This window comes from Callionymus lyra, chromosome 7 (assembly GCF_982586985.1).
Source record: "Callionymus lyra chromosome 7, fCalLyr1.hap1.1, whole genome shotgun sequence".
In the NCBI taxonomy this organism is placed as follows: domain Eukaryota; kingdom Metazoa; phylum Chordata; class Actinopteri; order Syngnathiformes; family Callionymidae; genus Callionymus; species Callionymus lyra.
In genome coordinates this window covers 16,519,241-16,542,591 of record NC_141824.1, presented here as the reverse complement: position 1 = coordinate 16,542,591, position 23,351 = coordinate 16,519,241, and the positions used below count along the sequence as shown (strand labels likewise).

The 23,351-nt window shown below is 43.6% G+C and overlaps 6 protein-coding genes across 8 annotated transcripts; 4 read left to right on the top strand and 2 right to left on the bottom strand.

The window, feature by feature from the left end:
• The first annotated feature begins 1,703 nt into the window (after positions 1-1,703).
• On the top strand, positions 1,704-8,860 carry abcg1 (ATP binding cassette subfamily G member 1). Its single transcript, XM_087794803.1, has 15 exons — positions 1,704-1,766; positions 1,919-2,168; positions 4,148-4,265; positions 4,352-4,484; positions 4,542-4,592; positions 5,094-5,239; positions 5,316-5,439; positions 5,503-5,617; positions 5,683-5,828; positions 6,270-6,368; positions 6,515-6,683; positions 6,749-6,849; positions 8,123-8,281; positions 8,342-8,460; positions 8,520-8,860. Exons 1-15 carry the CDS (start codon positions 1,704-1,706, stop codon positions 8,746-8,748), a joined length of 2,022 nt encoding a protein of 673 aa, XP_087650929.1. The 3' UTR covers positions 8,749-8,860.
• A 1,347-nt stretch (positions 8,861-10,207) lies between these two features.
• On the bottom strand, positions 10,208-11,143 carry LOC148075212 (olfactory receptor 11A1-like). The gene has a single exon (XM_087794902.1). It carries the CDS (start codon positions 11,141-11,143, stop codon positions 10,208-10,210), a length of 936 nt encoding a protein of 311 aa, XP_087651028.1.
• Positions 11,144-12,550: 1,407 nt separating this feature from the next.
• Positions 12,551-13,483, top strand: or60a1 (odorant receptor, family 60, subfamily A, member 1). Its single transcript, XM_087794901.1, has one exon. The coding sequence runs from the start codon at positions 12,551-12,553 to the stop codon at positions 13,481-13,483; it is 933 nt and encodes a 310-aa protein (XP_087651027.1).
• Positions 13,484-15,750: 2,267 nt separating this feature from the next.
• Positions 15,751-19,045, top strand: polr2d (RNA polymerase II subunit D). The gene is made up of 4 exons (XM_087795871.1): positions 15,751-15,970; positions 16,440-16,620; positions 18,507-18,602; positions 18,907-19,045. Exons 1-4 carry the CDS (start codon positions 15,892-15,894, stop codon positions 18,983-18,985), a joined length of 435 nt encoding a protein of 144 aa, XP_087651997.1. The 5' UTR covers positions 15,751-15,891; the 3' UTR covers positions 18,986-19,045.
• A 26-nt stretch (positions 19,046-19,071) lies between these two features.
• Positions 19,072-20,138, bottom strand: LOC148075209 (dual specificity protein phosphatase 14). Its single transcript, XM_087795870.1, has 3 exons — positions 19,816-20,138; positions 19,343-19,739; positions 19,072-19,279 (listed from the first exon to the last, which is right to left on the bottom strand). Exons 2-3 carry the CDS (start codon positions 19,648-19,650, stop codon positions 19,072-19,074), a joined length of 516 nt encoding a protein of 171 aa, XP_087651996.1. The 5' UTR covers positions 19,651-19,739; positions 19,816-20,138.
• On the top strand, positions 19,716-22,360 carry LOC148075208 (uncharacterized). Of its 3 annotated transcripts, none has more exons than XM_087795869.1 (6): positions 19,716-19,841; positions 20,186-20,324; positions 20,390-20,524; positions 20,607-20,810; positions 20,932-21,245; positions 21,310-22,360. In XM_087795869.1, exons 1-6 carry the CDS (start codon positions 19,821-19,823, stop codon positions 21,589-21,591), a joined length of 1,095 nt encoding a protein of 364 aa, XP_087651995.1. In that variant the 5' UTR covers positions 19,716-19,820; the 3' UTR covers positions 21,592-22,360. The 3 variants fall into 3 exon arrangements, with proteins under 3 accessions (XP_087651995.1, XP_087651994.1, XP_087651993.1); XM_087795868.1 differs by having other exon boundaries at positions 19,728-19,841; positions 20,174-20,324; XM_087795867.1 differs by having other exon boundaries at positions 19,755-19,841; positions 20,147-20,324.
• Positions 22,361-23,351: the final 991 nt, after the last annotated feature.

The window sequence follows — 23,351 nt, the reverse complement described above, 5'->3', positions numbered from 1 at the left end:
CTAGACAAGTCATTGAAACAAAAAGTCACTGACAAACGATGATTTACTTGCATGACAAGTTACTGACAAGCTCAATAATTCACTGATTGTCTGATCCTCACTGACAAATCAACAAGTCACTAACATCATGAGTCATTGACCAACTTACAACTAAACGCATCCCTGTGAAGACTTGCCATTGATCAAACCTTACAACTAAAGAGGCACTGACAAGACAAGTCACTGACCAACTTACAACTAAACATGTCATTGACAAGACAGGTCACTAAACAATTCACAACTAAACAAGTCACTAAGCCAACTCGCAACTAATCAAGTCACTGACAAGACGCGTCACTGACCAACTCAAAACTAAACAAGTCACTGACAAGATGCGTCACTGACCAACTCATAACTAAACAAGTCACTGACAAGATGCGTTACTGACCAACTCATAACTAAACAAGTCACTGACAAGACGCGTCACTGACCAACTTATAACTAAACAAGTCACTGACAAGACGCGTCACTGACCAACTCATAACTAAACAAGTCACTGACAAGACGTGTCACTGACCAACTCATAACTAAACAAGTCACTGACAAGACGAGTCACTGACCAACTCATAACTAAACAAGTCACTGACAAGACGCGTCACTGACCAACTTATAACTAAACAAGTCACTGACAAGACGTGTCACTGACCAACTCATAACTAAACAAGTCACTGACAAGACGAGTCACTGACCAACTCATAACTAAACAAGTCACTGACAAGACGCGTCACTGACCAACTTATAACTAAACAAGTCACTGACAAGACGTGTCACTGACCAACTCATAACTAAACAAGTCACTGACAAGACGCGTCACTGACCAACTCAAAACTAAACAAGTCACTCACAAGACACGTCACTGACCAACTCACAACTAAACAAGTCACTGACAAGACGAGTCACTGACCAACTCATAACTAAACAAGTCACTGACAAGACGCGTCACTGACCAACTCAAAACTAAACAAGTCACTCACAAGACACGTCACTGACCAACTCACAACTAAACAAGTCACTGAAAAGATGTGTCATTCACCGAACCTGACCAGTAAACCAAGTCACTGACAAGACGCATCACTGACCAACTCACAACTAAACAAGTCACTGACAAGACAAGTCACCGACCAAAATGATAACTAAACAAGTCACTTACAAGATGACAAATTTACACTCATCAAGTTACCTACATGTTCATTCACTAACACTTGAACTGAAGTAAGTCACTAACGTATCACTGACTTAACTCTGGTCTCAGCAAGTTAATAACAAGACGAGTCGCTACCCAACACTTAACAAGCAACTAATACGAATCTTAACAAGTTGGTAACGTGTCAATGACTAGGAATATGGACGACCAAGGACTAGTTCCAGGCTGGTCTATGGAAGAGGGTTAGGTCTGAAGGTGGACCAGGTGTTTACAGCTCCTGTGACCTGCAGTTACACAAGCACAATGATTGACACGAGTCACTGACCAGTACTGCAAACTGAACAACGAGTCACGGACACAACGACTCACTTCTGTGACCTGCAGTTACACAACATCCCTGATTGACTTCCTAAATAGAAGCAACAACCCGCCTCAGGGAGGGCTGAGGTAGGATTACTTAAGGGCGGAGCCTCCAGGGAAATCCTGAGTGTCCAGTCTACGCGGAGCAGCCTAGAGAGACATGGCCTGTCTGGTCGCTGCCTGGTCCATCCACAACCCGTCCATTACCAACGCCATCATCATGGTGAGTCTCCACTGTGGTCTCAAGGGCAGACCAGATCTTACCTTTTCACTTCTATGCTTCACTTGTCATAGACCCTTGTCTGGACCTTTAGGGTTCCTAAAGTTCCTGGTCTGCATCTGTCTCCATGTGTTCTGGTTCTCATCCATCCACAGAACTCCAATGGACCGCCAGACTTGATGCTGGACCCCCAGTTGGTGTACGTGAACATGGTTGAAGAGGTCAAAGCAAAGCCTGCGGGTGGACAGAGGACCCCTCTGCTGCAGGGACAGCAGAAGAAACTGGACCACAATGGCTTACTAGAGGCTCAGAGATTCTCCTCTTTGCCACGGAGACCAGCGGTCAACATCCAGTTCAGGGACATTTCATACTGTGTCAAGGAGGGATCCTGGTGGAGAAGGAAAGGTACTGCAGCCCTCACTGTTTGACCCAGTCTTGCTTTGGTCCTGGTGATGTGTACTTCATGTGTGTAGTGTGTTTGTTAATAAGACTGACACAGTCAGCTACCTGTGTGAGTTTGTGTGTGTCTGTGTGTGAACATGTACATGTTAGTGTGTAACCCAAGTGGATCAGGTTTCAGACAGAAACCAACTTCAAAGCCAATCAGAATATCTTCTGCACTACTGCACTTTAGTTTGTACTACTTTAATGTAATGTGTACTACTGCACTTTAGTGTGTACTACTGTAATTCAGTGTGTACTACTACACTGAACTCTATACCCTTGAACTTTAGTGTGTAGTACTGAACTTTGGTGTGTGTTCTGTAGTGTGTTTTACTGTACTTGAGTATTTACTACTGTGCTTTAGTGTGTACTACAGTACTGTATTGTGGAGTACTGTACTGTAGTGTATAGTACTGCACTTTATTGTGTACTCTAGTGTGTGCCACTTCACTCTAGTGTGAACTACTGCTCTAAAGTGTTTACTACGGTTTTCTAGTGTGTATTACTGTACTCTAGTATCTACAACTCCACTCTAGTGTGTACTGCTCTTTAGTGTGTACTACTGCACTCAAGTGTGTATGTCTGCACTCTATTGGGTAATACTTTACTCTAGTATGTACTACGTTACTCCAGTATGTACTACTGTACTCTAGTGTGTAATAGTCCACTCTAGTGTGTACTATTGCAATTAATTGAGTAATAATGCACTCTAGTGTGTACTTCTGCACTGTAGTGTGTGCTACTGAACTCTTTATTGTATCACTGTACTCAAGTATGTACAACTGCACTATAGTGTGTACTACTGTACTCTAATGTGTGCCACTGAACTTAAATATGTAAGACTGCACTCTATTGTGTACTATTGCACTTAATTGAGTAATAGTGCACTGTAGTATGTAGTACTGCACTTTTTCCAGCTTACTGAACTTCTTTGAGAAATACTGAACTAAAATGTGTAATACTTTACTCTAGTGTGTGCTATTGCAATTAATTATGCAATGCTGCACTCTAATGTTTACTTATGTACCGTAGTGTGTACATTTGCAATGAATTGAGTATTACTGCACTGTTATGTACACTACTGCACTCTTGTGTATACTACCACACTTAATTGAGTACTTCTTCTCTATAGTATGTACTGTTGCACTATATTGAGTATTACTGCAGTTTTTTTTAGTAATACTGCACTCTTATGTATAGTAGTGCACTCTATTGTATACTACATCACTTTATTAAGCACTACTGCACTCAAATATTTTCTACTGCACTCTGGTGTGTACTTTTGCCTTTTATTTAGTACTGCTGCACTATTATGTGTAGTACTGCACTATATTGAGTACAACTGGCTTTTATTGAGTATTGTTGCAATTGATTTAGTACTACTGCATTTTATTTAGTAATACTGCACTTTAGTGTATTATTGCACTCAAATTAGTTGAGTGAGTACTAGATTATATATTAATGTGCTTAAGTAAGTACTATATTCACTTTAGTATCTACAACTTTACTCTAGTGTTATTAAAACACTCTTGTTTGTACAATTGTAATTGAGGTATTACTACTGCACTCTTGTGTTTACTACCACTCTCACCTGTATACTTCACCACTATATATAATTACTATAAACTACTGTGTACTCTTGCAGTACTGGGGTTACATACAGTTACTCTGGGCTAATCTCATACACCGGTACTTGCTAATCTCTTGATCTGGTAAGATGTCGCAGCAGATCAGTTGAGGGTCACTGTCGGACACTGACACCATATACACTGTCATCAGCTGGTGCAGGGGGTTCACAGTTGTCCGAACGATGATGTCTTCACTCAGGTCAGAGGTCAACGAACAGCCTAGACTGAAACTAGAATCCAGTTTTGAAGACAAAGCTCCGTTGTTGGTCCCTGTGGGAACTGGGCTCAGCAATTGTTCTGGTTCTGTCTCAGGTTACAAATCTCTGCTGCGCGGAATTTCGGGCCGGTTCAGCAGCGGGAACTTGGTGGCCATCATGGGTCCCTCGGGTGCCGGCAAGTCCACACTCATGAACATCCTGGCCGGGTACAGGTCAGTGACCCCAGCAGACAAGCACATTGTATCATTTCCCCGGTCTCTCGTGGTCTCTCAAGTGTTCTTGTCCCTGGTGGTTCCAGGGAGACTGGGATGAAGGGCGAGATCCAGATCAACGGTCGGCCCAGAGACCTGCGCTCCTTCAGGAAGGTGTCCTGCTACATCATGCAAGATGACATGCTGCTGCCGCACCTGAGCGTGCACGAGGCCATGATGGTACCAGAACCACCCCACTGTGAATGTGCAACAATGTGAACTTTGTTTCCTCCTCAGGTGTCGGCCAGCCTGAAGCTGCAGGAGAAGAAGGACACGCGCAGAGAGATGGTCAGACTCTTGTGATGTCACTTCCTGCATATATTCCTCCTCCAGCCTCTAACTCAGTCCATCGTTGACTCAGTCCTCTACTGAATCTGACTCATTAATGGCTAACGATGACTCAGTCCTATACCGACTGAGTACTATGCTATATCTGAAGTATTACTCACTTTAAGTTAAGTTTAACTCAGTCCAATATCGACTCTGACTCGATCCTGCACCATCTCTGACTTATTCGTATACTGACTCTAACTCAGTCTAATATCGGTTCTGACTCATTCGTATACCGACTCTAACTCAGTCTTGTATCGACTCTGACTCGATCCTGCACCATCTCTGACTCATTCCTATACTGACTCTAAATCAGTCTTATATCAGCTTTGACTCGATCCTGCACCATCTCTGACTCATTCCAATACTGACTCTAACTCAGTCTAATATCGGCTCTGACTCGATCCTGCACCATCTCATTCCTGTCCAGTAGGGGGTCTGACCCTCTAGTGTGTTCAGGTCCAGGAGATCCTGAAAGCTCTGGGCTTACAAGAATGTGCCAGAACCAGGACCTCGCGCCTGTCGGGGGGTCAGAGGAAGAGACTGGCTATCGCCCTGGAGCTGGTCAACAACCCTCCAGTCATGTTCTTCGATGAACCCACCAGGTCAGAACCAGAGACACACTTTGATTGACAATTGCCCGTCAGACAGTAGCTCTAAGAGTGTGTGTGTGTGTGTCAGTGGTCTGGACAGCTCGTCATGTTTCCAGGTTCTGTCTCTGCTCAAGTCTCTGGCACGTGGTGGACGAACCATCATCTGCACCATCCACCAGCCCAGTGCCAAACTTTTTGAGCTCTTCGACCAGGTCTGACCGGTACCGACCCGTTACTGACCGGGCTTATGTTTGATGATGTGTGTGTGTCTGCAGCTCTATGTCCTCAGCCAGGGAGTGTGTATCTACAGAGGGAAGGTTTCTGCTCTGGTGACATATCTGCGAGAACTGGGCCTCAACTGTCCCACCTATCACAACCCAGCGGACTTCGGTACTGGACGACCCACTTCACGTGACTAGTTGGTTTCTACTCATGTGTCACATGACCACCCTCAGTGATGGAGGTGGCGTCCGGGGACTACGGGGACCACATGGTGCGTCTGGTGAAGGCCACACAGGACGGGAAGTGGGACGACCCGGAGCCGACCCAGTTGAATCGAGATGCCAACATTAACTCGATTATGTGGCAGCGAGCCGAAGAGGTGAGTCTGGTTCTTCTATGTGACAATTGAGTCATGTTCTGGAAGTGAATACTATTCTGACTCTTTTAAGTGAGTCATGTTCTGACTCTCTTAAGTTAATCATGTTCTGACTCTCTTAAGTGAATCATGTTCTGACTCTCTTAAGTTAATCATGTTCTGACTCTCTTAAGTTAATCATGTTCTGACTCTCTTAAGTGAATCATGTTCTGACTCTCTTAAGTGAATCATGTTCTGACTCTCTTAAGTTAATCATGTTCTGACTCTCTTAAGTGAATCATGTTCGGACTCTCTTAAGTTAATCATGTTCTGACTCTCTTTAGTGAATCATTTTCTCACTCTCTTAAGTGAATCATGTTCTGACTCTCGTCTAAAGTGGATCATATTCTGACTCTCTAAAGTGGATCATATTCTGACTCTCTAAAGTGGATCATGTCTCATCAGGAGTCATCGTCAGAAGGATGTCATAGCATCTCGGCCAGCTGCATGACTCAGTTCATCATCCTGTTCAGAAGAACCTTCCTCAGTATTCTCAGAGACTCGGTAAGATTCAGCGGCATCTGATGACCAGTCCAGGGGGCTGGAGGTTCAATGTTGGGTCTGTCATGATGGGATGGTGAAGACCAGGCTGGACTACCAGCACTGGCTGCAGATCATGCATCAGTGTCTGTTCCTGTGGTGTCCATCAGGTGCTGACTCACCTAAGGATCTCGTCTCACATCCTGATCGGAGTTCTAATTGGTCTGCTGTATCTGGGCATTGGCAACGAGGCCAAGAAGGTTCTCAGCAACTCAGGCTTTCTCTTCTTCTCCATGCTGTTCCTGATGTTTGCTGCACTGATGCCCACTGTCCTTACCTGTGAGTCTCACCTGAGCCGCTTCCCCTCTCCGGTCACTTACACAGGTCTCCCCTGTTTGTCACAGTTCCTCTGGAAATGTCCGTCTTCCTGCGTGAACACCTCAACTACTGGTACAGTCTGAAGGCTTACTACTTGGCCAAGACCATGGCAGACGTGCCCTTTCAGGTTAGTGAGCTGCTGACAAGGACAAAACTGTTTTAGGTAACATCAAAGTGACGTTTTTTTCTGTTTATATTTAATTTAAAGAAATTGCATTAAAATGCAGGTTAAGTGATTTTTCAAGGTTTCTTTGGATTATTATATAAATATAAATACTTGTTAGCAAAAAATGTAAATACAATAAATAAGTAATAATTAGCATACACCTGTCATTATTAGCGCAAACAGAATAAAACAGACAAAAAACATCTCCATCAAAATGACCACCAAACAAACTCAGTGTAATCTCAGGGTCAAGCCAAAGACCAAAGCCCCGAAAACGAACAATTGTTTTTTTCCATTGTGTTGCTTCTGGGTCAAAATAAACAACTGCCATGAACAGAGAAGGTTTTTTAATGAACTTCAGGGTGATCTTAAAGTGGAGACTAGAGCATATTGTAGCAGAGATTATAGAGGATGTAACGGACCCATCACATGAACAACATCATGAAACAGCTGATGAGAAATGAACATACAAAATGATATTGAATTAAACATCTGGCCTACACCATCTTTGAGGTTTAATATCATGACATTCATTTGGCGGAGATCATGCCAATCGTCCTCTAAAGTGAGATTTTCAAAATCTTTTATGCATTAAATTCTCTTTAAAGTTCATATCCTTGTGTTACCCAGTTAAAGAATAAAAAAGCCTCTCCTTCTTCCTATTTTGAAGGTTTAAAAGTGTTATTAACAAATGACTCATGAGCTCAGTGAACGTAATTGTGTATTCTTCATTTTAGAAGAAGATCTAAACATGATGTTTTTAGTCTGTTCGTGTTCAAAGGGCAGCGGCCACACATCTAAGAGGCATTTTGTTGCCGTTGATTTGTTTTCTAGCAGTTTATAGTCAGCATGGACCGCTTGAAAAAGAATTCTTAACAGCAGTGCTTGGAGAATGTCTTCAGGCATTTGTATAAATTCCACTGGCCGTCAACATTGAGCCAGAGCCCGAGAGGCGGGGCTTAGAATTAGCCGAAATCTGCGTTTTATGAAATATTACAGAATATTTAGGATTATTCTTCAGGAGGAACAATGTAAGGAACACATAAGTGGTGAAGCTTTAAATGTTGATTACATTGAATAACTAGTAGTCCATAAATCTTTCATGAAACCAGAAATGTTATGGACAGGATTAGGTCGGGGGCGAGGAATGCTTTTTTGGAAGAAAAAAAACAACAGCTACAGACCAGTAAACACTTTTATTTCATTGTGATTTATTCTTTTTGCTTCGTCCCAGGTGGTCTTCCCGGTGGTCTACTGCAGCATTGTGTATTGGATGACAGCTCAGCCTCCAGAAGCCGCGCGCTTCTTCCTCTTCCTGTCTCTTGGCGTGCTCACGTCACTGGTGGCTCAGAGTCTTGGGCTGCTGATCGGGGCCGCATCCACATCACTCCAGGTGAGGACCCCTCACCCCCTGAAGACACGACGAACACTCTGCTGCATCTCTTCCTTGCAGGTGGCCACGTTCGTGGGTCCTGTGACGGCGATCCCAGTGCTGCTTTTCTCAGGGTTCTTTGTGAGCTTCGACACGGTGCCCTGGTACCTGCAGTGGATGTGCTACGTATCCTATGTCAGGTGGGGGCGCCTTCAGACTTTAGGCCTGAAAGAGAAACTTAACCCGGCTGTTCTTGCAGGTACGGCTTTGAGGGTGTCATCCTGTCCATCTACGGTCTGGACCGCCAGGACCTGCACTGTGACCCTGGTCAGATCTGCCACTTCCAGAAGTCCGAGGCAATCCTGAAGGAGCTGGACATGCTGGACGCAGAACTCTACCTGGACTTCATCATCCTGGCCATCTTCTTTTTCTCATTGAGGCTGCTGGCCTACTTCGTGCTGCGCTACAAGATCAATGCTGAGAGGTAGACCAGGCCCAGGACTTGACCGTGGGCCAGAGTTTCAGCGCAGGACACAAGGACAATAAGGGCACAGAAGTGAAACCCAGTAGGGTCTGGAGCTGGTCTCTAGGATCCTGCTGGATGAGAAGGCCTTGAAGAAGAGGAGGACTGTGGACCTTGTGTGGGTTCATCACTCATATTGTGATAATTCAGTATTTAAAAAAAACTAAAACTAAACGGTCAATTTATTTACACGAAACTGGTTCAAGGCCTTCCTGAGGACCAGGCAGGGATGCAGGGGGGCCACTGCCACCGCAACAGTGATGAACAGATATCCCATGTCTACTGTGTGTGTGTGTAGATGTGTGTGTGTGTGTGTGTGTGTGTGTGTGTGTGTGTGTGTGTGTGTGTGTGTGTGTGTGTGTGTGTGTGTGTGTGTGTGTGTGTGTGTGTGTGTGTGTGTGTGTGGGAGTGATGTAAACATGTTTGGCCCTCACTAATGAGCCTATGATTCCCTCTGCATGTTAATAACTTGTTGTCATCTCCACCAGTCCACTGAGGTTAAACTTTGAGAACCAACTGAAGCTGCTGACCTCACATCTGAAACACAGGTTGAACGTGATGAAGATGAAAAAAATTAGGATGATGAAGATGCTGATGACTGAGATGGACACATTTTTACAAGATGTGGACCAAATGGACCGAGTATGTCAAAACTATGAGACACTGTTTCATCTGAGGGGAGATGTTTTATTTTTGAAAACTGACATTTTCAAAATGTACAAATGTATTTAATTTTTTACTTTTTCCAACACTCTGAATTGTATGCTTCCTACTAGTTATGTGGGTTTATTTTTCCCTTTTTTTCTTTTATGTTGCTTTTAATTTTTCATTTCATTGGACTGTATTTCCGGCCACGATGAGTACATAAAAATGAAGATTAAGATTATGGAGATGATAAAGTTTATGATAAAAATTCAAGAGATGATGATTAAAATGACTATTATAATGAAAATAAAGGTTATAATGATGAAAATAATTCTAGAAAATAAACTTCATTAAGGTTATGACGATGAAGATGATGAATAAAAGTAGAGGGGATGATTATAAGAATGATAAAGAATAATATGATTTTGATGAAGAGGAGGAGGAGTAAGGTTTACTTTCTACTGTTATCATAACAAGTTTATGGTATTACATATTGATTTCATATTTATTGCGTTAATAATCAATCATCCTGGTTATTCTCACTGTGATATAGTTTTCAATCACTTCCTATGTTCTGACTCTACCTTAAAGCGACGATTAAAGCTTGTTCCGGGATCAGTACCGAGGAGTTAGGCCTGTACCACCTCACTAGTTCTGTTGGAACCTGAGGTATTCTGGAACCACGACCAGCAGGAAACTGGTGGATCTGAAGAGTGTCTCTGACAAACATGTGACCGTCAGATGTGGCTGACGGTGTCATGTGACCTGTGTGAACCGAGTCAGACCTGCCTCCGGCAGAAGATGTCGCGGATGACGAGACGGATCTTGGTGAGCTTGAGTCCGTACATGAGCGGGTTGATGAGCGGCTGACACATGAGCCAGTACAGCGACAGGATGACTCGCAGCATGTTGGGCATCATGTCCAGGTTAAAGCGGCTCTGCAGCATTTCAAAGAAGGCGCCGAGTCCGAAATTGAAAATGGAGGCCAGGTGAGGCCCGCATGTGTTGAGGGCCTTCTTCCGGGTCTCTCTGGACCCACGGAAACAGACCTGCATTATCCGCACGTAGGTGAAGATGATGAACGTGATGAGGCTGAAGATTATGATGAACATGTGACAAAGGCCAAACACGTTGATGGAACGAGCTTCGCGGCACGCCAGTCGCACCACGTAGTAGTTGTCACAGTAGACCTTGTTGATGATATTGGAGCACAGCTCAAGCTGTGCTGTCAGGCCAAACGCAAACACTATGTTGATGCAGAGCGAGTAGAGCCAGGCTATTGCGATCATGGTGGCGATCCTGGACGGCTTCATCAGCCTGCTGTAATGCAGCGGTTGGCATATGGCGAGGTAGCGGTCATACGACATGACAGTCAGGAGGGTTAACTCAATGCTACCATACGAGTACAGACAGTAGATCTGCAGGAAGCATAGCCGAGACGGCACAACGTGGACCTGGGACAGGATCTGCACCAGCAGAAAGGGGAACAGGCCCGAGCTCCCATACAGCTGGTTGACGCATAGGCTGCAGAGGAACAGGTACATGGGCTCGTGAAAGGTCCGGTTCGTGCAGATGATCCAGAGCAGGAACACGTTGGAACACAAAATCATAATATACAAAATCAAAACCACCATGAAGTACAAGTATCTGAGGACGCCTGTGTCCAAGTAGGCAGACAGGATGAAGTGGGTGACCCGGGTGGAGTTGAGCTCCATACCGACCCGTAGCTTGGTTGGCATTGGTCTGTGTGTGTGGTACAGGGCAGACCCTCACAGCTGCGACTTGTCAAGTCAGCACCTTTAAATCTCATGGACCCAACCCTGCAGGGGCCCCCCAGGGTCATTTGTACTTACCTCCAGGACACACTCATGCAAGAAGCAAACCCTGCACAACAACTTTGGTCATGTGACTCATGTTCCTGTGACGAAGCAAGTCAGCACTTCAAGCTCAATTGTTCCACAGGTTTAGTTCTGCTGGACTTTACTTCTGTTGTCCAGAAAGATGTTTATTTCCGTCCTTCATCTCCAGAGCTGAACCTGTTGTCCAGAACATTGTTACAGGCCTGTTGCTCCAGGACCACTGCACATGCACACTGGTCCAGGTGTTTTGAAGTGCTGGAGTCTCTGTGGCAGGATAAACAGAACCAGGTTGTCCTCCTTCATGGGACAGATGGTTCTGGTCCTGTCCTATTAAATTGGATCAACTTCACAAGCCCATGCCAGTTCATATTCTGACCTGCTCAGTTCTCACCCACCTTTGTTTCCTGCAACAACTAGCACACAACCAGTGTGCGTTTTGTAATTTTACCTGTCTAAACATATTTGTATGTGAGTTAACATGTGTGTGCATGTGTGTGTATATACATGGGTGTGCGTTTTTGGGTGTATGGGAAAGATATGAGTGCATGTGATTGTCTGTTTGCCTGTCTGTGTGTGCTTGTATGAATGTGAGCAAACATGTTCGATTTTGTGCGTTTGTATGATTGTGTTTCTATGAGCGTGTTTACTTGATTGGGTGTGCGGACGTCTGTGTGTGTGTAATGTGTGTGTATGTAAAAATGTGGGTGAGTGTGTAAATGTGAGGAAACATGTGTAAGCAGGTATGTGTGTGTTTGTGTATATTTACTTTTTTATATTTTTATTATATTTTTTATTATATCTTTTATATATATATTTTCTAATATTTTTTATATATTCTTGGGGATCGATAAGATCTAAAGATCTATCTATCTATATGTGAGTAAAAATGTGTAGGTGTGTTTCCAATGATGTGTTTCTTGTATGCTAGTAAATATGTGTGAACATGTGTGTGTGTAAGCATTCAAATCAAGATTTTGTGTGAGTAAATTTTATAAGTGTGTGTGTTTTTAAGTAAGTAAACATGTATGTTTATGTAATTATGTGTGGAATTGTGTAGTTTTTAGTTGACATGTGTGCGTGTGTGTGTGTGTGTGTGTGAGGGGGTGTGGGTGTGTGTGTGTGCGTGTGTGTGTGTGGGAAGGTAAAACACATGTGTGGGATTATGGTCATTGTGGAAAAGGAAGTGACATGATGGTGACATTGTCGGGAATATAAAGGAGCGGCTGGAGAAGCAGTGACTGGAGAGCAGCAAATGGAAGCATCATGAACGTCTCCAGCATAACCATAACCTTCACCATCTACCGCTCACTGGAGGCCTACAACTCCATTCTGGTGGTGTGCATCCTGGTCCTGTACCTGTCGTGTCTGTGTTTGAACATGGTGCTGGTCCTGGTCATCTACGTGACTCCCGAGCTCCACCGGCCCATGCACCTGCTGCTGGTCAACCTGGCGCTGAGCAGCATGGTGGGCATCTCTCTCATCTCCTGCCTGATCCTGCACCAAGTGCTGGTGACCCAGCACAGGACCTCACTGTTGGGCTGCCTCACCCAGATCTTCTTCATCAACGTGTACGGCACCTGTGTGTTCGGCACGCTCGCGCTCATGGCGCTCGATCGCTACGTGTTCATCTGCAGGCCGCTGCACTACCACTCCATCGTGACGTTAGCCAGGGTGAAAGTGGGGCTGCTACTTATGTACCTGGTCCTGGGCTTCTGCTCAGCGATCAACGTGTACCTGACGTCGCGTCTGCGGCTCTGCAGGTTCACGGTGAACAAGCTGATGTGCGACAGTGTGGTCGTCACCTCTATGTCCTGCAACAAGAGCAAGCTGGCCACGGTGTTCGGTCTGTGCATCGCCATATGTCTGGTGCTGCTGCCCTGCATGCTGGTGGTCCTGTCCTACATCAACATCCTCCTGGTGGTGCTGAAGACCTCGCCCGAGAGCAGGAAGAAGGCGCTGAACACCTGCATGCCGCACATTATCACTTTTGTCAACTTCACCGTGGCCTCCTTCTCGGGCCTCATCTATAGCCGCGTCAGCAATCACGTGCCGCATCTCGCTCATGTGCTCACCGCCGTCAACTACTTCGTGCTGCCAGCGCTCCTGCACCCGGTGGTCTACGGCATCAAAACCCAGGAGATACGCCAGAGCCTCAGCAGGATGCTGGTACTGTTGAACGCCAGAATGAAGAGCTAACTGGCTCCACTGAAGGCCCGGGTCTTGATGACATTGTAAATGATAAGTTATGAATAGATTGAAATGTCTTTATTGTATAAGTAGCCCGACGTCTGCTGCACATTATGGACGTCTATGTCACGTGGTTGGAAATCTGCATCACATGAACAGACGTATGTGTCACATGACCGGTTGTCTTTGTGTTTAGTCTATATTTTGGGGATCAAATAAGGAGAAGATTAAAAGTAACCCTGCTGAGGTCAGTAGTTGTCGTAGTGACCGCGTCCTCTCAAAGGTCACATTGGTAATTGGACCTCCAGGGTTTTTAGGCCCATCTGGTCAGAGTTCTCTGACGGGCTTGTTATTACTAATGATGATGCAAATCCCTGCTGACCAATCAGTGCAAGAGTGACCTCAACGACAACAACAACAACAGGATGTCAGCGGGGAGACTTGACTCACTGATGTCATATCTCCAACCAGGACAAACAGCAGAACTTGACGTGGACGGACTGACGGACCTGATCAGACCCGATTGTCCAGCTTCATCTCTCAAAGTCTGACCACAGAAACGAAAGAACAAAATCTAAGAGAAAAGTTAGGCGGTTAGACGGACAAGCTGCCAGTAAAAGAGGCCTAACATGCTGTTGCATCATAGAAAAGACTTAATTCAGACCATGTCCTGACCACCTTCTGTCCACTTCCTCTCTCCCTTCTGTCCACTTCCTCTCTCCCTTCTGTCCACTTCCGCTCTCCCTTCTGTCCACTTCCTCTCTCCCTTCTGTCCACTTCCTGTCAACTGCTATCATGGATGTGAACAACATTAATAAAAAAAATGTTTTCATAAATATTGTCCAAATTAAAAGAAAATCTATGACGAAACAATAATCCACTTAATCTTCACATTTTATCTTTTGTTACTTTTAAGTCCAGTTTGTGGCAGATGGGGGAGCTCAAAAAAAGAGGTTTGTGGAGCAAGGACTCACCTGTTGCCATTATTTCCTGATGAAGGTACTAAGGGTAACTAAATGTAACGATGTACCTTTTGTTTTCTGAAACTAAAAAGTCAGAGTATCAAAAGGCGTTAGTGTTTATTCAAAGGTAAAAGATGATCTGTTTCTTAACTCATGCATGAAAACATCCCGACAATGTAACACAGAAGAAGCAATTGACCATTAGAGTTGAAGCAGAGCGTCGCTCCTGCTACTTCTCATGTGTGGAGATAAAACATTTGCAGAAAGATACCGTCCACCGCTCACGCTTGATGCATTGGTGAAGTCTCACTGTATTTACAACATTTTGTTTGTGTTATACTATTGTTTCATCCGTGTTCACCGCCGTCACTCTTATTTGTACACAGTGTTTGTGCCATGCAAATGTAAATTGACACTCTTGTTACCTTAGCTCAACAAATAAACATTTAAGACAATAAACATAGTATTTCTCTTTATAGTTCTCAAGTGTTTATCGTAGTGACACAAGTTAATTAAAGTCAACAAGTTTAAAATGATGATTTAATTATAACTTTTATATAAACTCTACATTTAAATAAAATTCTACATCCAAATGTTACGAAATTGTATTATTTATTATATTATATTATAAGTAAATGAGCTAATATGTTCTGAAACCAATTAAATGGGCAACAACCTAAATCTAAAGTCAAATAATAATACAAATCTAAATCAATAGATAATCCCAAATGCATGAACTAATGACTAATAATAGAAAACAGATTAACAAACGTGGATTTTTAAAAAGTACAAAATATAACCGGGTTAAATAAAATAATATCAGGCGGATGGGCTGCTCTGAATGTCAAAGCCAGGAGGTTAGTTCCTCCTTCTGAATGCTGTTTGGGGAATTTACGGTAAAGATCAGCAAGAAGTCTCCAAAGTCCAAACTTAAGCCAACCTCTACCAATGGACAGATTGACAGCAGTATGATGTGATGAAAGATATACCCGCCTTATGTTGCTTTTGATTAGTTAATATTGCGTGGATCCGTCTGTGATTGGCTAGGTTTACGCCAAAGGACCAAAGTGTATAATCTTAAAAAAAAAAGAATAATAATAATAAAATGAAATAAACAAACACTGTGGATTTCGGATTTTGCCACGATTAAGACATTACATGTAGCTGATATTTATTTTAAATATATATATATTGTTTCAATAATTCACTTTCCGCGATCAAGTAGTTGCACATCTGCACCGCGCCCCCTGGGTGGCGGTAACGCTCCAAGACACTCAGCAGGAGCACGCCATGTGTAAACGAAGAAGAAAGAAATCAGGCGAAGAAGTAGCAGCGGTTTTGTTTTTGTTCAGACGTCCTAGTTTTTAATTCAGGACTGCTGTCCAGCCTTGTGGTCTACTCCTCTCCGCTGCACGGTTCGTCCCTCCGGTGTTTCCTAGGCTCCAGGCGGCGGTGATGGCGGCTGCGGGCGGCGCGTCGACTGCGCACGTTGGTGATGTAGAAGAAGATGCGTCGCAGCTCTTGTTCCCTAAAGGTCTGTGGAGCTCACCCGTCCCACTGTTGGTCGAACCATTCATTCATTCATTCATTCATTCATTTATTCATTCATTCATTCAGTCATTCATTTGCTACCGCTTTATCCCGAATCAATGAAACTAAAATGTCTGAGCTGCCCACGAACTTGACCTATCTTACATATGATGGTGGCTCATGGTGACGATGAAAATCGCTTTATAGCACTTATAAAACGTTAATAATGCGTAGTTTATCAATAAATCCTGAGGGATCAATAAAGTTAATCTATCTAATATGTAAGCACATGTAGCGACACCGTGTGGTGATAACATTACATCGACTCCGGTACAGGACAGTTAAAAAACCTGTGTTCATGTTTAAGTGACAAAAGATATTGAAGGTCAAGGTTCATCAGTCACATTTACATCAGCAGTCAACCATGATGTTGTGAAAAACTGACCTGACTCACCCATGTTGTTCTTGTCCAGAGTTCGAGAGCTCAGAGACGCTCCTGAACTCGGAGGTCCACATGCTGCTCGAGCACCGGAAGCAGCAGAACGAGAGCGCGGAGGACGAGCAGGAGCTGTCGGAGGTCTTCATGAAGACGCTCAACTACACGGCCCGTTTCAGCCGCTTCAAGAACCGCGAGACCATTACGGCAGTGCGGAGGTGAGTCTAGCGTCCGGAGACCTGAACCAGACACCAGAGGTCTATGGCACAAAAGTAGGATGAGGGATTAAGTCGGGCTATCTTGTTTATCCTGGCTCCATCTATCTATGGTCCTTTTGCCCAAAGCAGGATAGAGGGAAGTGGGATATGTTATGAAATCAGTTACCATGGAGATTTATTCTGTGGAGCTAGCCTGCTCCAGACCAGGCTAACTTCCAGGATCTATATGATCTCAATCTGTATCTCAGTCAGAAGTCACCAGAAATCAATCAATATTTATTACACTGCACACTACACACTCTAAAACATTCAACTAGACCGTCTGTGATTATTAAAATATGTGTGATCATTGGTTTACATAGTTTTAGATAACTGATTATCTTAAATTAATTTGTCATTTACACTTTTCCACAAACCATATAAATACACAAAGAGTAACATGATGTTCCTTTATTGAATAAGGACAAACCAAAGCAAAAAAAACACAGTTCATTTAGTTTGTAAAAATTGGCTTTAAAAATAAAATTTTCTTTGCCTTTCAAAACTGAAGGTCCACAGTGGCATAAGAAATGAAAGGATACAGAAGCCTCCATGTAGGCCTGTATACAAATGTACTAATAACTCAATCAAATCAATGAAAAATAACAAATTCATTTTCCAGTGCAGGTCATATTTAACTTAAATTCTCATTCATATTAAAGAAAATAATTTAAAAAAAATACTGGTCTCAGACAAGCCAACCACTGTCATCATCCGGGAAGATGGCAGCATTGTCCCAGTTTATCAGTGATGGCACTGTAGGGGGCGCTCTTCTTCCAGGGCTAACACTCAATGGTTCAGGCACCGAAAGCCTTCAGTACGCCAAATCTATAGGTAGTGGAAGAGACTAAAATATGAAGTTACCACTTGTATTTTAACCTAGGACCTTAGGCACCAAAAGCAAGGATCATACTCCTGGCCCATCAAGCCATGAAAGAAAAAAATGCTTCTTTTCCCCTATAGATTTAAAGTTAGTTTAGAAGCATGAGACAAATATGAACATGGTTTGAACCAGAATTATACAAAGCAATGTTTCCTGTTTATTTTTTTTATTTTGTCTCGAGTTCTTTATAGTTTTCTAAAAGGAAGTCTTGTTGCCCTTTTTGCCATAGTGGATCAGTGAATCTTTGATCGATCTTCGGGTCTAGTTGAGGAAGCCGTGTGTTGCATTTAGCCAGGATTGGTTTCACCTGATGTATCCGTGTCTGCTCATCTTGGTCTTTGTGCAACCAAGTAAGCCTGGACGCTCTTGTTTTGGATTCATCCAACCCAGCTTACTTACTCATCCTGGACGTCTAAATCCTACTTTTGCGCAATAGGCCTCATAATGGTGAGTAGGGTTGCAACGATAATTCAGCGATGTTGCCAAAAATCTGTAATGAAAATTACATTTAAAGAGAAAATGAATGATAGTGTTCAGTAAACGAGACATCAATATTCAAAGTTCAATGCATTTGTTGCATGACTGTCTGCGTATGTTTTATTGAGCTACACAAGTTATGTACATGACTAGATCCTCTATGCCTCGCATGATTGGCTAAAGGTTCAATCAAGTAGCTTGGTTCTCATTTAACCGATTAGTAGAATCGTTTTAGTAGTCAGTAACTAGTTGACTATGAAAGAGATGGCGCTGGAATGGGTGAGTTGTGGACTGGCTCAAACCGTTGGGCTGATGGGTAACACTGTTTGAGTGCAGATGAACTGACATGAGGGAGGGAGCAGGGGGGGGTCACATGACATGAACACATTGTTTTTTGGTTCTGATGCATGTTCAGCAGACCCTTTAAACTGGGTTTCTCCAAAATAAACGTGTTGTGTTGGTTCTAACTATCCACTTGTGTCCTCAGCCTGCTGCTGCAGAAGAAGCTTCACAAATTTGAGTTGGCGAGTCTGGCAAACTTGTGTCCGGAAGCTGCAGAAGAGGCCAAAGCTCTGATCCCGAGGTGGGTTGACCAGTTTCTATTTTGGTTCCATTCGAGAAGCTGGACTGGATTGTTTGTTCATTGGTGTTGTAACCCACAATCTGTGTATGTTGTTTATTTCTCTAGTTATTTATTTGTTATTGTCCTTAATTTAATTCTTTTATTCATAATCATGATTTTATAAATGTTTTTGTTGATATTTTGAATGTGTACTGTATGTTTTAAATGTGTTTCTATGGTAATCGTGTGTTTAGTGAGCTTCTCTGACAACCTAAATTCTTCAATACTGAAAGAATAAAGTCTTATCTTATCTTGTATGTTTTAGTCTTGAGGGTCGCTTTGAGGATGAGGAGCTGCAGCAGATCCTGGATGACATCCAGACCAAGAGGAGCTTCCAGTACTGACACCAGAACCTTTTCCATTTTTGTCACTTGTCTGTTTATAATAAAAACCTCAATAATCCATTCTGATGACATCATCCCCTGTCGGGTCAGATGTTGATACAGTAGTCGCTCTTTCCGTCCTCCAGAACCTCAGGCAGGATGCCAGCAGAGGTCCTGGTCATCTGAACTGAGCTGGTACCAAACAAAGTTTTCTCAAGTTCCATCAGCTGTCTCCAGAACCCTGCGTTGGGTCGGATGAATGGCCGCTGCTCCAAAACCCGGTGATGCGCCTGACTCAGCCTGAGACCTTCACTCCTGCAACATAAACCAGAACCAGCTCAGAGCTTCCAAAACCCGAGTTTTTTTCGAAGTTCTGACCTCATCAGGTGGGCGATGACCACGGTGGCGGAGCGACTCCTGCCGGCACTGCAGTGCACCAGAGTGGACCCGTTCTGGTTCTGAACGATGTTTTCTGACACCAGACTAAAATACTGGTCCAGTGGGGCGTGCGGGCAGTCTTGCACGGGCACATCCAGAACACGAAGGTCGTCCAGCTCCGGGTACTGGACGTCTAGTCCGCTGCAGTTGATGACCAGCGTCACCCTCCGGCTGGTCAGGACGCTGCGGTTCAGGGCCGAGTCCAGGCCTGACAGGTACAGACCGGGACCGATCTGTGACACCGACATGACCACGTGATGGGCGATCAGCTGTTTTAGATGCTGACGTCAGCGGGTGTGTATTCCTGCAGTCACGTGACTGGAAACAAAACAGAAACCTAGACACAAACGGGAAAGAAATCACTTGAACAAAAGTTCCAGCTTATCCTCGCCTCAAGTGTTGTTGGGACCTGCCTGGTATGGACTCTTCCGGCCGACACGTGAGTCTTCTTTCGGGTTTCTTGGTCGTGAAAAGTCGATGAGCGAATTCAGGATGGACGTAAACAAAATGACGTCTTTTATAGGAGGCAGGAACTCCGTTTTTTTCCGCCCGCTACCGTCTGTGTACGTTACTTTATTATTGATGTTGTTACGTCAAACATTTTTTATGGCGATGCGCTTTAAATACATATAACTTCCGGTCGGTTTGAAAAAATAAAAGGCGACACTTCCGGTCTTCTGTGTCACCCGAAAACTTTATTAGCCAACATGAAAAATTTGCTTCATGAGTGCTTGACTGGGAAAGGTAACAGAAGACTTCATGACGGACCAGAACCACCCGCAGGTTCTCCCTCACGTACGGTACCACCCCACCATCCAGAGACCTGATGCTGCTTCCAGAGACAGTGGGGTTCACAGACCAGACCACAAAAGCAGGTCTGACCTGAGACAAAAGCGACTTCCTCCTTCTGGTCCTGGCCCAGGTACGGACCCTGGTTAGATATAAACTCTCGGTCTCATACCTGGTTACCAAGTGGTTTGTTTCTAGGTGTAGACGCAGCACATTTCAATCAGGTGGTCCGAATCCACTCGACCATCAAGGCGCCGGGACCAAAGGCCGGACCACATCAAATTACCAGACCAGCACCACATCATCCTCCTCTTAGGTCTTTCTCATGTCCAGGTACTGTCATCAACAGGACATAGCATCCATTCAAATTTCAAAAGGTCAAAGGTATAATTAAGAGGGTTCTGCTTCTTCACAGCTCTCACTCTGTCAGGTATGAAGTTGGACCAGCGTCAGGTTGAGCAGGGGGAGGCTCTGACCCGTGGACAGAGAAACAACCCGGCCTGGATGGCCTGGAGGAAGAACCGGATCACAGCATCGTTGGCTCACAGCATCGCTCACTGTCGCTTTGTCAATGGGAGAAGCGAGACTCCGCCCACCTCATACCTTGCAAGAATCACAGGTGAGACGACCTCCTATGTGCTTATTTTTGTCTTATAAATATATTTACAGGAGACAAAAGTAAGCCCATAGAGACCTCCCTCATTATCTTGTTTCAGTTAGTGCTTAAATTTGATTGACAGATGAGAGGACAAACAGAATGACAGAACCCATGAAGTGGGGCGTGGATCATGAAGAAACAGCCATCAGGGCGTACCAGCAGAAACAATCCCAGGAGTGGAATGATTCTTTCTCAGTCGAGGCCTGTGGCCTGTTTATCGACCCGCTGTCCCCCTGGCTAGCTGCCAGTCCAGATGCCATCGTGACAGACAAGCAAAACGGACAACGGCTGCGCGTCGTTGAGGTCAAGTGTCCCCACAAACACAGAGACCACCTGGTGGCAGAGGCCTGCCAGGACAAAGACTTCTGTCTGGATATTAAACAGCCACTTGGACAGGTATACTTTGACCTTTAACCCTCACCACCCGTGTGTACTCTAACATCACCGGCGTTCTCTGCAGCCGGCGGTTTTCCTTCTGAAGAGGAACCATCCCTACTTCACCCAGGTCCAGTGTCAGCTCGCCGTCACCGGCCTGACATCTGCCGACTTCGTTGTCTGGACCCGAAGAGATTTGGTCATTGTCCCAGTGACCTTTGACCCTGATTTCTGGGAGGAGACGCTTCTCAAGCTGGAACAGTTTTATCGGCACGCAGTTCTGCCTAAACTCGGAGAGAGAGCGAAGCAGGCTTCTGGTTCTGTTGAGTCCAGTACGCTGCTCCTGTCACGTCTATCAATAAATTAAAAAGGGATCATTTAGAAACCAGACGTTGATCAGTTTTGGGGCTTCTTTAAAGTTCGCATAGGAAACGATCACAGGGTGTCATTCATGAAGTGTGAGCAGAACAAATTGGTGTGTAAAACGAGAGCAGCGGGAAAATAATAGGATTCCTATTTAATAAGAGAGTAGCTCATATTAAAGAAGCTAGCCCTAGCTACTCAGAAAATCCACATCTGCTCCTGAACAGATAATATTTGTTAATATTGGAAATGATAATTAGAATTTATATTGGGCTTCGTTATTAGAACAATATGCCGATGCCAGCCGCATCCTCGTCCGATACATGCCTGATATAGGACAGGTCGACAGGATCACCTTCACCCTCTTATATGTTCAATCATGTACGGGGCTATATATCTCAACTGGTTGACAGACTAATGGTGGAGGGCGGTGTATGTTATTGGTGCCTTTATTTTATTTGTTGTTTTATGTTGTTTCTTTTTGGATGATAATCAACATTGTGTGATGTATGTAAATCTTTTTAATGAAATATTAATTGAAACTAAAGTCGCCTGTACTAGGGAAAATGTGTTTTTAAAAAAGGCAGTCCAGAGAATACAAAATAAAATAATATTTCACATGCAAAAGAAAGATTCAGACTACATTGTCCAAGTGAAGACACAGTAAACATGAGAAGACACCAACCCACTGTGAGCTCAGCACCTCAATGAACAACTTAATAGATAAAAAATATTCCTAAACAAACAAACAAAATTAAATCACATGAACAGAATTTTGAGTTTGTGTAAATTTTGTGATTAGTAATGTTTTAAAAAATATCCATACAGACAGCTGTTGCAGACAGTATTGTGAAATATCAGGTTATTTATGATTAGGTTTCTGTTTCCGAAGGTGTAGTCTGCATACTCCGTTTGAGGGCCTACCCTCTTTCTTTCTCTTTCTGAAAGCCGGTTAGTTTTTTGTTTCAAATTAAAGCCACACTTGATGAGTCAACAGGAAGGCAAGGTTTGATGTCAGAGCGACCTCACCCAAAAACTTGACTAGCTCAGGAACTATGCTTCCTGGGTGATTGCAATTCAAACTGTTTCAAATTTCTACAGTAAAATCTCAACAAACCTGCATCGATAGTCAAGTTCATGATGTATCCTAATCTAGTGGAATTTTATTAATACCTGTTGAATGATTTGTTATATGAAATTAAATATTGCTGATGTATTACCATATAACTTAAAATCAATTTAATATCACCTCAAAATAAAATAAAAATATTGGCCATTATACTCATTATCACAATATGTAATGATTGTTTTTTACCTTTTTTGTTTTGGCTTAAAATTATATTTTTCACTGTTGCCTGACGATGTATTTTCATGATTGGGCCTCACATTATGGCTGTCATATTAAATATGGGATGCTGGCTACTCCTCCGTTGTTGAGCTGAAGTAGACGATCAGTTTAAACAATAAGACTTCCATAAAAAAAGCATGATCCTAGTTTTGGGGTCTCAGCACACAGAAACCTAATGAGGCTCAAACTAGATTATTTTTTCATATGAAAAACAAAAAGTGACAGAAGGACATTTAAAAAAAGGAAGTTGGACCAGTTTCTTTTCATGTGTGGAAGCGATTCCTGTGCCCCACATCCTCCAACAGTGCCAGACAACCATGTGAAACTACATATTTGTATTATTTAATGCAAGTTTCATGTTCAATTTCATCCTTTGGCTGCTGGCTGGCAAGAGTCACAAGGAACATGCTACAAGT